The sequence below is a fragment of the Heterodontus francisci genome, chromosome 36, assembly GCF_036365525.1.
Source record: "Heterodontus francisci isolate sHetFra1 chromosome 36, sHetFra1.hap1, whole genome shotgun sequence".
Taxonomy (NCBI): domain Eukaryota; kingdom Metazoa; phylum Chordata; class Chondrichthyes; order Heterodontiformes; family Heterodontidae; genus Heterodontus; species Heterodontus francisci.
This window is the reverse complement of record NC_090406.1, coordinates 8503527-8518754: the sequence shown is the minus strand read 5'-3', so window position 1 is coordinate 8518754 and position 15228 is coordinate 8503527. Positions and strand designations below refer to the sequence as shown.

The 15228-nt window shown below is 45.0% G+C and overlaps 1 protein-coding gene across 9 annotated transcripts in view; it reads left to right on the top strand.

Annotated features, from left to right (window-relative positions):
* Positions 1-15228, top strand: part of arhgef18b (rho/rac guanine nucleotide exchange factor (GEF) 18b) — a 232652-nt gene that overhangs the window by 130863 nt on the left and 86561 nt on the right. For all 9 annotated transcript variants that reach the window (XM_068016099.1, XM_068016098.1, XM_068016097.1 and 6 more), the window contains 3 exons: positions 3898-3978; positions 5561-5663; positions 6516-6666. In XM_068016099.1, the coding sequence (XP_067872200.1) occupies positions 3898-3978; positions 5561-5663; positions 6516-6666 (335 nt within the window). The remainder of the gene's footprint in view (positions 1-3897; positions 3979-5560; positions 5664-6515; positions 6667-15228) is intronic.

Sequence of the window (15228 nt, the reverse complement as noted above, 5' to 3'; positions counted from 1 at the left end):
TGGTGGTGAGCTGCCTTCTTGAACCGCTGCAGTCCATTTGGGGTAGGTACACCCACAGTACTGTTAGGAAGGGAGTTCCAGGATTTTGACTCAGTGACAGTGAAAGAACGGCGATATAGTTCCAAGTCAGGATGGTGTGTGACTTGGAGGGGAACTTGCAGGTGGTGGTGTTCCCATCTGTCTGTTATCCTTGTTCTAGATGGTGGATGTATGAGTTTGGAAGGAAAAATGTGAAAATAATTTATCAGTTAAGTATTGTCAATACCTCCATGTGAGACTTTCAATAATTTAAGATACTGGATTTCAAAATTTTTACTGATACACGCCAGAGACCCCCTGTAAATACTGACACACTCCCAGAGACTCCCCTGTAAATACTGACACATTCCCAGAGAACACCTCCCTGTAAATACTGACACATTCCCAGAGACCCCCTGTAAATACTGACACACTCCCAGAGACTCCCCTGTAAATACTGACACATTCCCAGAGAACACCTCCCTGTAAATACTGACACATTCCCAGAGACCCCCTGTAAATACTGACACACTCCCAGAGACTCCCCTGTAAATACTGACACATTCCCAGAGAACACCTCCCTGTAAATACTGACACATTCCCAGAGAACACCTCCCTGTAAATACTGACACACTCCCAGAGACTCCCCTGTAAATACTGACACATTCCCAGAGACTCCCCTGTAAATACTGACACATTCCCAGAGAACACCTCCCTGTAAATACTGACACATTCCCAGAGAACACCTCCCTGTAAATACTGACACATTCCCAGAGACCCCCTGTAAATACTGACACACTCCCAGAGACTCCCCTGTAAATACTGACACATTCCCAGAGAACACCTCCCTGTAAATACTGACACATTCCCAGAGAACACCTCCCTGTAAATACTGACACACTCCCAGAGACTCCCCTGTAAATACTGACACATTCCCAGAGACCCCCTGTAAATACTGACACACTCCCAGAGACTCCCCTGTAAATACTGACACATTCCCAGAGAACACCTCCCTGTAAATACTGACACACTCCCAGAGACCCCCTGTAAATACTGACACACTCCCAGAGACTCCCCTGTAAATACTGACACACTCCCAGAGACCCCCTGTAAATACTGACACACTCCCAGAGACTCCCCTGTAAATACTGACACATTCCCAGAGAACACCTCCCTGTAAATACTGACACATTCCCAGAGAACACCTCCCTGTAAATACTGACACACTCCCAGAGACCCCCTGTAAATACTGACACACTCCCAGAGACTCCCCTGTAAATACTGACACATTCCCAGAGACCCCCTGTAAATACTGACACATTCCCAGAGAACACCTCCCTGTAAATACTGACACACTCCCAGAGACCCCCTGTAAATACTGACATACTCCCAGAGACTCCCCTGTAAATACTGACACATTCCCAGAGAACACCTCCCTGTAAATACTGACATACTCCCAGAGACCCCCTGTAAATACTGACACACTCCCAGAGACCCCCCTGTAAATACTGACACATTCCCAGAGAACACCTCCCTGTAAATACTGACACACTCCCAGAGACCCCCTGTAAATACTGACATACTCCCAGAGACTCCCCTGTAAATACTGACACATTCCCAGAGAACACCTCCCTGTAAATACTGACACACTCCCAGAGACCCCCTGTAAATACTGACATACTCCCAGAGACTCCCCTGTAAATACTGACACATTCCCAGAGAACACCTCCCTGTAAATACTGACATACTCCCAGAGACCCCCTGTAAATACTGACACACTCCCAGAGACTCCCCTGTAAATACTGACACATTCCCAGAGAACACCTCCCTGTAAATACTGACACATTCCCAGAGACCCCCTGTAAATACTGACATACTCCCAGAGACTCCCCTGTAAATACTGACACATTCCCAGAGAACACCTCCCTGTAAATACTGACACACTCCCAGAGACCCCCTGTAAATACTGACACACTCCCAGAGACTCCCCTGTAAATACTGACACACTCCCAGAGACCCCCTGTAAATACTGACATACTCCCAGAGACTCCCCTGTAAATACTGACACATTCCCAGAGAACACCTCCCTGTAAATACTGACATACTCCCAGAGACCCCCTGTAAATACTGACACATTCCCAGAGACCCCCTGTAAATACTGACATACTCCCAGAGACTCCCCTGTAAATACTGACACATTCCCAGAGAACACCTCCCTGTAAATACTGACACATTCCCAGAGCCCAAGAAAGAAGGCAGTGAATGTAGCACAGCAAGGTCCCACAAAAACCATACCTGCCCAGATAATCTGTCAGCTGAACAATAAACATTGAGCAGGAAAGTGGCAGAATTTCCCTTCTTCTATTAATGCTGTGGGATCTTTTATGTCCACCTGAGAGGGCAAATGGGGCTTTGGTTTAACGTCTCATCTGAAAGGTAGCACCTACAGCAGTGTAGCACTTCCCCAGTATTGCACCATATTGTCAGCCTAGATCATGTGCTCAAGTTTATGGAGTGGGACTAACACCTTCTGACACGGAGGTGAGTGTGCTAGCTACCGAGCCACGGTGGATGTATAGATTAGTAGGAAAATGTCTCCTCATTCTGTCACCTCTAAAGACCCAAAGCGACAAGTTCCTAGGCGCCTGTACCTTGTGCACTAAATCGCCCCGGTTTGGTTTCACTCTGAGATGTCACAGGCATGGTAGTCTGGGGAAACAGAATTGTCATTCTAATGCAGTAGGAATGCCCCTTCTCACATTGAATTCAAGATGAATTATTAGGGCAGTGTAGAGAATTTACGCCCTACATCAAACTCATGCTTTACCTAAGCTGGAAGTGCTTGGCTCCAATGCTGGCTGCAGAAATGTTCTTCCCACTGTGCTAGTAAGCGACAGCAGCCGTTGTGAGTAATGAGTAATGACAATCTTTATTGAGAATTCTGAATTACTGATCAGAGATGCAAGGGCAGCCAAATGTAGAACTTAATTCTCGAAAGTTGTTGCTATTGGGGAGCATGGCCAAAATCTCATGGAGTGATGATGTAGATTTGGCCTCGTGTACACATAGTGTGCAATGAGATGAGTGTTCCCCTCTGTATATGGAGTGAGATCATTAGGGCTGACTATTGTGTATAGCTAAGTGTCGACACCTGTACGTGTAGATTCTAACCTGGCTGTGTACCCACCAATGTAATGCGGTGGGTGTTCACTTACTGAGCTTCCATATAGTGTTGTATGTTTTCCCCTGTATTCCCTGTATATCACTTGGCTTCTGGTCAAACAGCATCTTGATATTAAAATTTTCATCCTTGTTTTCAAATCCGTCCATGGCCTCGCCCCTCCCTATCTCTGTAATGTAATCTCCTCCAGCCCCACAACCCTCTGATATATCTGCGCTCCTCTAATTCTGGCCTCTCGTGCATCCCTGATTTTGATTGCTTCACCATTGGTGGCCACGCCTTCTGTTGCCGACGCCCCAAACTCTGGAATATCCTCCCTCCACCTCTCCGCCTCTCCACCTCACTTTCCCTCTTTAAGACACCGTTCCAACCTAGCTCTTTGACCGAGCTTTTGGTCATCTGACCTAATATCTCCTTTTGTGGCTCGGTGTCATACTTTGTTTTATAATGCTCCTGCAAAGTGCTTTGGGACGTTTTATTATGTTAAAGTTGCTATATAAATATAAGTTTTGGTGTTGCACAGTTGCTCAGTTTCTATATCCGGAGCAGTGTTGAGTTTCCAGTTCCTTCGCCGGAATCAGCTTTTTGTGGTCTGCTTCTGCCATTGAGTAGCAGAGTTTTGGAGACACTGTTTAAAGGAATCCTGTTACATGTGCCTATCATGTGAACCTTGTTCTGATTGGTCATTCTCTCCACAGTGCAAGAGCAGCGTCAGGATCCGGTGAGTTGCACCGTTCTGCCTCCCCGCACGATCTCACCTGGATGGAATTTCTCGCAGAGTAGGTTTCTGGAACCTTGTCTTTGCTTCATGTGATCTACAGTATTGATCTTGAGAGTTAAGTAGCATTACACAGAGTCTACAACAGAGAAACGAGTCATTCTGCCCAACTGGTCCATGTTGGAGTTTATGCTCCACACGAACCTCCTCCCTCTCTCCCTACTTCATCTCACCCTATCAGTAGATCCTTCTATTCCTTCCTCCTTGTGTGTTTATCCAGATTACCAGGCACATGTTCCCATTGCAGTATAAGTGGATGTTGGGTTGACTGAGCAACAAGGAGAACTAGCCTGATCATCCATCCATTCAAGTGAATACATCCCTGGACCCAGGAGAGCAGAGGAAACAAATTGACCAAAATTCCGAGCCCTTATCCATTGGAAAGGAAATTCAGGAGAGGAATAAAACAGGTCAATCCAATAACATCCCTGCTACACTATTGTCAAAAGTTTAAATTACTGCTTGAGAATTTACTTATAAAGGAATGAAATAATGGCTTACATTTATATAGCACCTGTCATAGCCTTGCCACATTCAGGACTGACTAGGAGCCAGGCTGGGAGGCCCTAAGTTTTAATGTTAGCTTCACTGATGATGAAAGGTCATAGAGTCAGAGATACAGCACTGAAACAGGCCCTTCAGCCCACCAAGTCTGTGCTGACCAACAATCACCCATTTATACTAATCCTACATTAACCCTGTATTCTCTACCACCTACCTATACTAGGGGCAATTTACAATGGCCAATTTACTTATCAACCTGCAAGTCTTTGGCTGTGGGAGGAAACCAGAGCACCTGGCAGAAGCCCATGCAGTCACAGGGAGAACTTGCAAACTCCGCACAGGCAGTACCCAGAATTGAACCCAGGTTGCTGGAGCTGTGAGGCTGCGGTGCTAACCACTGTGCCACCCCCGAAGTCATGAAAAAAATCTTAATAAACTCAACACTGACACCTCTAAGATATGAGTCACAAATTTACGAGTAACGCGAGGTGTGATGTGAGGACCCAAAGCACTTCTGAACCAATGAAGCAGTTTTGAAGTGTGGTCATTGTTGCAACGTAGGATATATGGGAGCCAATTTGCACACAGCAAGCTCCCACAAATGTGATAATGACCAGATATTCTGTGTTAGTGATGTTGGTTGCGGGATAAATGTTGGCCAGGACACTGGGGAGAACTCTTGGAAATAGTGCCCTGGGAACTCTTACATTAACCTGGAGGGTCTTGGTTTATTGTCTCATGCAAAAGACAGCACTCAGTAGAGAAACTGGGGCTTGGAAACTCAAGATTAAAGCCAATGTCCAGTAACTTATTGGGCTAGACTTTGCCCAGATCTCTTCAAAGAGAGCCATTCGGCCCCTCTTGAGCCTGTCCCGCCACTCGATGGCATTGCCCAGATCAGGACCAAGAGGAGAAAAATTAAGTCAGCAATTTAAGAAAAATCTGCTTACATTTGGGACAATTTAATGAAGTGTTTTTGCAGTCGTTTGAAGAATTTCCTTCATTCAAACACAACTTAGTAAATTGTCTGTTAAGTCTGATTATGTAAGTTTGCAACTTTCTCTCCCTTCTGTTTAAAGAAAGGAGGGTGATGGAAAAAGTGACAGACCTGAGAAAGGAACAAAGGTGAAAAGAACATTAAGTTCCCTCAAGAACAGGGTGACCGGCTCCTTTAAGGATAAGGTAAGAAGGGTTTTATTATTTTGTTGTCAAATGTATCAGGAGGAAGATGGCTGTGTGACAGGTGGAAGGGTAGAGAATCTACCAATTAAAAAGTGGGTGCTTACCCTTATAGTCCTTTCCAGATAATATTTAACTAGAGGAACCTGAGATGGGTACTTACAAAGAGAGTTCACCTGAGACCTGTATTGCCAGGAAGACCCACCTGAATTGTGTACTTGACAACTGAGCCTGTCTGAGATGCATATTTGCCAGAAGATCCTCACTGTGATGGTAACTTATTGGTCACTCGCAGCCTGTTCAGGGGTAATGGCAGGAAATACTTTGTCACACAAAGGGTAGTGGAAATCTGAAACTCTCAGCCCCCTAAAAAAGCTGTTGAGGCTGTGAGGTTCATTGAAAATGTCAATAAGGGGTCGCCCATTTAAAACAGAGATGAGGAGAAACTTTTTCTTTCCAAGGGTCATGGGTCTTTGGAATTCTCTTCCTCAAAGGGCGGTGGAAGCAGAGTCTTTGAATATTTTTAAGGCAGAGGTAGATAGATTCTTGATGAGCAAAGGGGGTGAAAGGTTATCAGGGTAGGCGGGAATGTGGAGCGGAGGTTACAAGCAGATCAGCCATGATCTTGTTGAATGGTGGAGCAGGCTCGAAGGGCTGAGTGGCCTCCTTCTGCTCCTAATTCATATGTTTGTAGGTATATTGATAAATTTTGGGGATTAAACATTGCGGCCCAAGGTGAGTGAAAGTACAGATCAGCCAATGAGTGGCAGGATAGGCTCAAGAGGGGCCAAATGGCCTCCTCATGTTCCTTTGACTCTTTGAAGTGAACCTTTCTTTGTGTCCTTTTTTTTTCAGGCTAAAACCAAAGAGAAGGAAAAGGAAAGTCCAAAAGAAAAGAGGAAGTGTAACAATGGCCACCAGCTGGTGCCAGGAACATTTTCCAGCTCAACCAGCTGTACCCTGTGCAGCAAAACGCTGAGCGGTAAAACTGGTTATCAGTGTATGAGTGAGTATTGCCATCACACTGCTTTGCATGCTTGCCTCAGTTCATCCTGCTCACACTCTGGTACCAGCTGCAGTAAACCCGATCTTTTCCTCCAGTTAATGTTTGCAGCGAAACAGCTCAAAGCAAGCCAGGTGCTCTCCAAAGCAAAGCTGCAGGAGGCGAAGGGAGCAATGGAAAGGGTTTCAGTCTTTATGAGCTGTTGTAGATGCATTTAAGGGGAAGCTTGATAAGCACAGGAGGGAGAAAGGAATAGAAGGATATGATGGGATGAGATGAAGAATTGGTGGGAGGAGGCTCGTGTGGAGCATGAACCAGCATGGACTTGTTGGGCTGAATGGCCTGTTTCTGTGATGTAAATGCTATGTAATACTGGAATGGTACCAGGGGTGAGGGACTTCAGTTATGTGGCGAGGCTAGAGAAGCTGGGACTGTTCTCCTGAGAGCAAAGGAGATTAAGGGGAAATTTAATAGATGTGCTCAAACACTCAAGGGGTTTTGATAGAGTAGATAGGGAGAAACTGTTTCCAGTGGCAGGAGGGTCAGTATCCAGAGGTCTCAGATTTAAGGTAATTGACAAAAGAACCAGAGGGGAGATGAGGAGAATTTTTTTGTACACAGAGAGTTGTTATGATCTGGTATATACTGTGGTGGAAGTGGATTTGGACTTTCAAAAGGGAACTGGATAAATACTTGAACAGGAAAAAATTGCAGGGCTATGGGGAAAGAATGAGGGAGTGGTTCTAATTACGAAGCTCTTTCAAAGAGCCGGCGTAGGCAGGATAGGCCAAATGGCCTCCTTCTGTGCTGTATCATTCTATGATTCCATGAAGTAAAGTGGGAGGAAACTCACGCTGAACATAAATATTAGCATCGATCTCTTGGGCCGAATGGCTGATTCTGTGCTGTTAATTCTATGTAATTCTATAACTGTGACCCCTCCTCCTCTCTTGCCAATTTCACTGGTCCCAAATGGACGGATTTGTTAACAAAGAATGGAAGCAATAGTTGGTTGTTGCAGTTGACTCCAGCACTTCCAATTGAAACTGAGTAAAGATAGGCTCCAGGTTTATCCTTCCACAACAAGCTTTCTGGAGTTTCACACCCCACCCCCTGCCTCTCCTCTCCCTATCTGTGTAACCTTCTCCAGTCCTACAACTCTCTGAGATCTCTGTGTTCCTCCAATTCTGTCTCTTGAGCATCCTGAATTTTAATCACTCCACCATTGGTGGACATGCCTTCAGCAGCCTGGGCCCTAAGCTCTGGACTTCCCTAAACCTCTCTGTCTCTCTCCGCCTTTAAGGTGCTCATTAAAACCGACTTCATGACTGGTCACCTGTCCTTATGTGGGTCAGTGTCAAATTTTGTTTGATAATTCTGTTCTGAAGTATCTTGAGATGTTTTTCTACATTAAAGATACTGTATAAATGTAAATTGTTGGTGCCTTCACATAAAAAGTGATCAACATGTGGAATAGATCCTTGTGCAGGGCAGTGGAGGCAATAAATGCTTTGGAGACTTGGACAACCTACAGAAGGCACATCAAAGCATTGGAGAAGTACCATCAGAAGTGTCTCTGCAAGATCCTGCAAATATGATGGCGGGGAAGGCAATCCAACAGCAGTGTCCTCTCCCAAGCCAACCTGCCCAACATCGGGATGCTAATCACCCAGAATCAGCTCCGCAGGGCGGGATATGTTGTTCATGTGCCTGACACCAGACTCTTGAAGCAGCTGTTCTACTCAGAACTTGGTCGTGGCGGGAGACTCCCAGGAGGACAGCGGAAATGCTTTAGGGATATCTCAAAGGATCCCTGAAGAGATCAAACATCCCCGTCAACTCATGGGCTTCTCTGGCTCGTGACCGTCCTAGATGGAGAAAGCTCATTCGGGAAGGCATTGTGCACCTTGAGGGTCTTTGTCGAGAACATGTGGAGGCGAAGTCGACGCATCACAAACCTCCAAACTACTCATCTACCTGATGCTTCAAGCACCACCTTCCCCTCATGTGGCAGAGTCTTCAGATTACACATTGAACTATTATCAACCATCTTAGAACCCATTGAACCAGGGACACAAGTCATCCTTGATCGCGAGGGACTGCCTAAGAACGAGAAACCTTGGATGCTGTGATGAGGGGGCAGGGATGTTGGGTATCTTTCTAGATGGATGGACTGAATGGCCTCCCATGACTATCTTCTGATCAGTAAACATATCACAGTTCACACACTGCTCCCAGTCTCAGTCAATGGGAGTGTGGATCAGAGAGCCTAGTAGGCGCTATGTGTAATGCTCACCGATTTTCTGGTCTTGCAAATTTGCCATTGTATGTCTGTCTTCCTAGAACTGTTGAGGGTCACACAGTTGGTACAGCATGTCTACCTCAGTCTGTTGTTTGCCCAGTAAGCTACCAAAGTCCCATTTCTGTCACGAATGGCACTCGCCTTCCACAGGCTCCAGTGTTCATGCTGTACCACCATCGTCCTGCAGCTAGTGCTCAACTGCTGCCAAAGCGTTTGCTCGCTTTATAATATAATTTGGGAAGATTTTTGTGTGGTAATGTGCCAATATTTTGAATGCCAACCCGAGATGGGTATTTATTGTGCAGTGCATACTATCATCTTGAGCCTCAGCTCTTTTCTAACCAGCCTATATCGGCAGTGTTTAAGTTTTTGGATTAATCTGGTTGCTCTCTAAAGATTAGTTTTAAGTTCTATTTTTATAAATATTGTGACGTTATGCATAAGAGATATTATAGTTTAGGTTTTGAAAAGTTATTCATGACTTCCTGTGAGTGAGGCGACCTCCTCGTGATCTGTGGACTGTAGCTCTTATGTAGTCTAGTCCAGGTATAACAATGACTTTACATCGTAGTTTTTAACTCCTTTTTAACAATTCTTCCCAGTTTTAGAGTTATTTAATTCATTTATTTTTACTTTTTGGTCTCAGCCATTGCCCAGTGGCTAACTCTCCTGTCTCTCAGTCAGAAGGTTGTGGGTTCAAGTCCCAGAGACTTGAGCCCATAATTCAGGGTGGCACTACTGAGGGAGTGCTGCACTGTCTACGTGCTGTCTTTCAAATGAGACCTTAAACCTATCTGCCATCTCAGATACATGTAAAAGATCCGAAGGCAGAATTTGAAGAGCAGGGAGTTATCCCTGGTGTCTTGGCCAATATTTATCCTTCAATCAAAATCACGGATTATCTGATCATTTAAAACATTGCTGTTTGTGGGAGCTTGCTGGGAAATGTGGTGTATAGAAGACTTCTTTCTCCAGTGATACAAATTGGCTTGCCTGGTTTCCCTACATTACAACAGTGACTACACTTCAAAAAGGCACTTCATTGGCTGCAAAGCTCTTTGAGACATCCTGAGGTTGTGAAAAGCACCAGAAAAAATGCAAGTCTTTTTTTCTTTCTGTCGCCCTCTTTTTATGGACAGGTGACTTGGTCCCAAGCATCTTCCAGTGCTGTTCTGTAAGCGGCCACCAGGCAGCATGTGAGAGTGGCTTAGATTGACATTCCTCTCCTTTCCTCTGGGGGCAGCAGTGGGGTAAGTTGCTCAAGACTGGCTGAGGGCCCTCACTCAGGGTCCAAGGATCACACAATATAGCGATGATATTAATATCCATCAAATCATGACTGTAATAAGATTATGAAGGGAAATTGGCCAGTGTGCTGAAGGGTTCATGGGTTAAAATTTTAGAGTAAAATTGGTGGAGTTTTTAATTAAACAAATGGTAATAGGACTTGCAGAAGTTGTTTCCAGGGAAGGTGATTGAGGTAGAATAAAAATGAGGCTAATGGGAAACTAGAAGTGCTTCTGGAGAGGGAAGGGATTGAGAGATTTAGTGAAGGAGTACTTCACACATTACTTTAACATGGAGTGGGCTGTCATCATGGAGGCAAATGTATCAGGAAACCTGGCCACAGTGAAATCCGCCAAAACAGCAACTGGATGAGATTGGTCGAGAAACAAATCAGGGCATGACTTAATTCCCTGGCTGCTGAGCTAAGTTGGCAATTCCCGGGAACAGTCTGCATCCCAAGGATAGGCCATGAGTTCAATTCCATAATACTCAACGTGGAGAATCTCAGTGCGGCCGTGGAAGGGTGAGGTACTTCATCAGGAAGAGGATATTTGAAGAGTTCTTTTATTCATTCACAGGGATCACTGGCAAGACCAGCATTTGTTGCCCGTCCCTAGTTTCTCCTTGAGAAGGTGGTGGTGAGCTTCCTTCTCGAACCACTGCAGTCCGTGTGGTGTAGGGACACCCACAGTGCTGTTAGGGAGGGAGTTCCAAGATTTTGACCCAGCGACAGTGAAAGAACGGCGATATAGTTCAAAGTCAGGATGGTGTGTGGCTTGGAGGGGAACTTGCAGGTGGTGGTGTTCCCATGCATCTGCTGCCCTTGTTATTCTAGATGGTAGAGGTTGTGGGTTTGGAAGGAGCTGTTGAAGGAGCCTTGGTGAGTTGCTGCGTGGATCTTGTAGATGGTACACACTGATCCCACTGTGCGTCGGTGTTGGAGGGAGTGAATGTTTAAGGTGGTAGATGGGGTAAGCATCAGCATCTCCTTAGATCAGAGCAAACTTAGTTGTAGCAGGAACTAACTTGGTTCCTTTTGTTGGTGAGAGAAAGAAAAAAGCTAAAAACTTAATGGTGTGACAAAAGAATCTATTTGATAATTCAATCCAATAACTACGTCCCTACTCTGCACTCTGATCCAATTCTATAATCATGGATCCAAACATGAGCAGTCTGTACCTGTTTGGTAACTATAGCTATAGCCCTATAATGTGATCTTTTGATCTAATCGTCTCCTGAAACCTTGGAATCTGACCCTCTATTGTAAACCCAAGTTGTAATCCTACAAGTAATACTGAACTTTAACCCTCTCCTGTAACCCTGTAGTATAACCTTGCAATGTAATCTTCTTCTGTAACTTTGCAGAAGGAAAAAGGACTTGCATTCATATCGCGCCTTTCACAACCTCTGGACATCCCAAAGCACTTTGCAGTCAATAGTATTATTGAAGTGTAGTCACTGTTGTAATGTAGGAACATGACAGTGAATTTGCAGACAGCAAGCTCCCATAATGTGATAATAGCCAGTTCTTGGTGATGTTGGCTGTGGGATAAATGTTTTCTCAGACTCCAGGGAGAACTCCCCTGCTCTTCTTCAAAATAGCAGCATGGAATCTTTTATATCTATCTGAAATGGCCTGTGCGGCCTCAATTTAACATCTCATCCAAAAGAAGGTACCTCAACTGTGCAGCACTCCCTCAGTATCGCACTGGACTGTCAGCCTAGATTATGTCCTTAAGTCTCTGGCATGGGGCTTAAACCTTCTGACTTAAAGGTGAAAGTGCTACCCACTGAGACACAGCATGCACCCTCATTACTGCTGCTGTGTAAGCCTTTTCTCTGGTCATTTACTGTTACCTTTTCTCTGAGAATGGTTTATTTACAACTCAAATTTTCAGTAGAAAACTGGTGAGAGACAAAATCCAGACTCGTCATCTATCATTGGGCAGACATAACCTTGTGCAAAAACATTTACATCTCCATTGGCGTGTGACATGGTGTTAAACAACTGGTTCTGATATATGCGCTCCCGTCCCTGCAATGAACCTGCTGATGTTGCAACAACATTAAACATTCAAGCCCAGCCTGTCCTCTCGGGCCATCAAGGCACTGTATTAAATAGTCCAGATTCAAGGCTTCATTTGCTGGGCTGATAAGTGGATTTCCCTTCTTCAAGCTGAAAATGTGTGTGTATGTGTATCTATCTTTCTATCTATCTCACTCTCTCCATTGCTTATCTTTTTCTCTCTGTGTCTATCTCTCTCTCTGTCTATCTATCTTTCCATCTCTCTCTCTGTGTCTATCTCTCCATCACTGTTTCTCTGTGCCTAAATATCGCGCCAACTCTCTATCTCTCCATCTCTCTTTCTGTGTCTATCTCTATATTTCTCTCTGTGTCTCTCTCCAACTCTATCACTCCATCTCTCTCTGTCTCTTTCTTTCTGTGTTTATTGCTCTGTGTCTATCTTGCCATCGCTCTTTCTCTGTCTCTATATCTGTTTATCTTTCCAACTCTCTCTGTCTGTCTCCATCTCTCTCTCTTTCTCTCTGTGCCTATCTCTCTACCTCTCTGTTTATCTCTGTCCATCTCTCCAACTCTCTGTCTACCTCTCCATCTCTATCACTTTTTTTTTACTGTCTATATCTATGTCTATCTCTATCTCTCTCTCTCTCTTTCTGTCTATTCTATCTGTCAGAAATTTGATTTGATCAGGTCCACTGTTTAATCTTCAACAGATACCTTTAACCCCAGCTCTTTGTAACTAGTCTCTGTCCACTCATTCCCTCGTTCCCTGCCCACCTCACCCCTCCCCTTCCTCCCAGCTCCTACTCCTTGAGCAAATTGGCTGCAGCAGATGCTCAGATAATTACTGGAACTCAATAGTTTTGATGCTGAGCATTAAGAGACAGTTATATTTCTACAGAAGAGGCATGTTTGCACAGATTCCATCTCCCTCTGCTGGCACTGTCACTAAAGCCAGGTTCTGCGACATCCCATTGAACAAGGGCTGCAACTGGAAACTTTTATCCAAACCTATTCAAGCCACAGATTTCACTCCCTTTCATTCTAAAGTCCTTTTTTTAACTGTTCATTTTTTTCTTAATAGCTTTTCAGCTCTGGCTGCGATGCAGGGCAGCAGTTTCTCACCTCTTCAGCTTTCCAGTTTGCAGGCTATTAAAGTAATTAAAGCCCACTATTAGAAAGATTAACTGAAAATGCCATTAACTATTAAACCCATTATCTGCCCATTTGTACTTGGAGTAGGTATTCTTGACCTTTCACCTTTTCGGATGAGACATTAAACCAAGTCTCTGTCTGCCCTGTCAGGTGGATGTAAAAGATCCCATGGCCACTATTTGAAGAAGAGCAGGGGAGTTGTCCCCAGTGCAAAAGCAAAATACCGCCAATGCTGGAAATCTGAAATAAAAACAGAAAATGCTGGAAGTACTCAGCAGTTATGCTCAGTGAGTATTTCCAGCATTTTCTGTTTTTTGTTCTCCCCGTTGTCCTGGCCAATATTTATCCCTCAACTGACATCAGTAAAACAGATTATCTGAGCAAACTGGCAGCTGTGCTTCCTACATGACAACAGTGACTACACTTCAAAAGTACTTCATTGGCTGCAAAGCACTTTGGGACATCCTGAGGTCATGAAAGGTGCTACAGAATTGCAGGGTTTCCCCCACTTCTTTTGTTCACTTCCATGAAGCAGCTTTCTTATCAGCCATTGAATGTCCCAAATCTTAATCTGTTCTTTCTCTTAATTCAGTCAGAGGATGGGGGTATCCCTGGCAAGGCCAGCACCAATTGCCCTTGAACTGAAAGGCTTGCTAGGCCATTTCAGAGGGCAGTTAAGAGTCAGCCACATTGCTGTGGGTCTGGAGTCATATGGAGGCCAGACCGTCAGATTTCCTTCCCTAAAGGATATCAGTGAACGAGATGAATTCTTATTGTAATCCAGTAATTCCTAGATCACGATTACTGACACAGGCTTCTTAATTTCTTCTTTGGCCTCCTTGTCTCGAGAGACAATGGGTAAGCGCCTCGAGGTGGTCAGTGGTTTGTGGAGCAGCGCCTGGAGTGGCTATAAAGGCCAATTCTAGAGTGACAGACTCTTCCACAGGTGCTGCAGATAAAATTGGTTGGTTCTCCCCTTGCGCTTCTGTCTTTTTTCCTGCCAACTGCTAAGTCTCTTCGACTCGCCATGCTTTAGCCCCGCCTTTATGGTTGCCCGCCAGCTCTGGCGATCACTGGCAACTGACCCCCACGACTTGTGATCAATGTCACAGGACTTCATGTCGTGTTTGCAGACGTCTTTAAAGCGGAGACATGGACGGCCAGTGAGTCTGATACCAGTGACGAGCTCGCTGTACAATGTGTCCTTGGGGATCCTGCCCTCTTCCATGCGGCTCACATGGCCAAGCCATCTCAAGCGCCGCTGGCTCAGTAGGGTGTATAAGGTGGGAATGTTGGCTGCCTCGAGGAATTCTGTGTTGGAGATACGGTCCTGCCACCTGATGCCAAGTATTCTCTGGAGGCAGCGAAGATGGAATGAATTGAGACGTCGCTCTTGGCTGACATACGTTGTCCAGGCCTCGCTGCCCTAGAGCAAGGTACTGAGGACACAGGCTTGATACACTCGGACTTTTGTGTTCCGTGTCAGTGCGCCATTTTCCCACACTCTCTTGGTCAGCCTGGACATAGCAGTGGAAGCCTTTCCCATGCGCTTGTTTATTTAATTAAATTTATTTAATTAAAACTGCCATGGTGGAATTTGAACTCATGTACTCTGGATTAGCCCAGGCTGGCTAGATTACTAGCCCAGTGTTATAACCACCATACTACCACTCCTGTAACTATTTTCATGTGCTGATGATCCTTCTTTCTGCTTCCAGAAATATTTGTTCTTTCAGATTTCCTGCATTGGCCTATTTGTACTGGGGAAACTGGAGCTGTTTTTTTTGGAACAGATGAG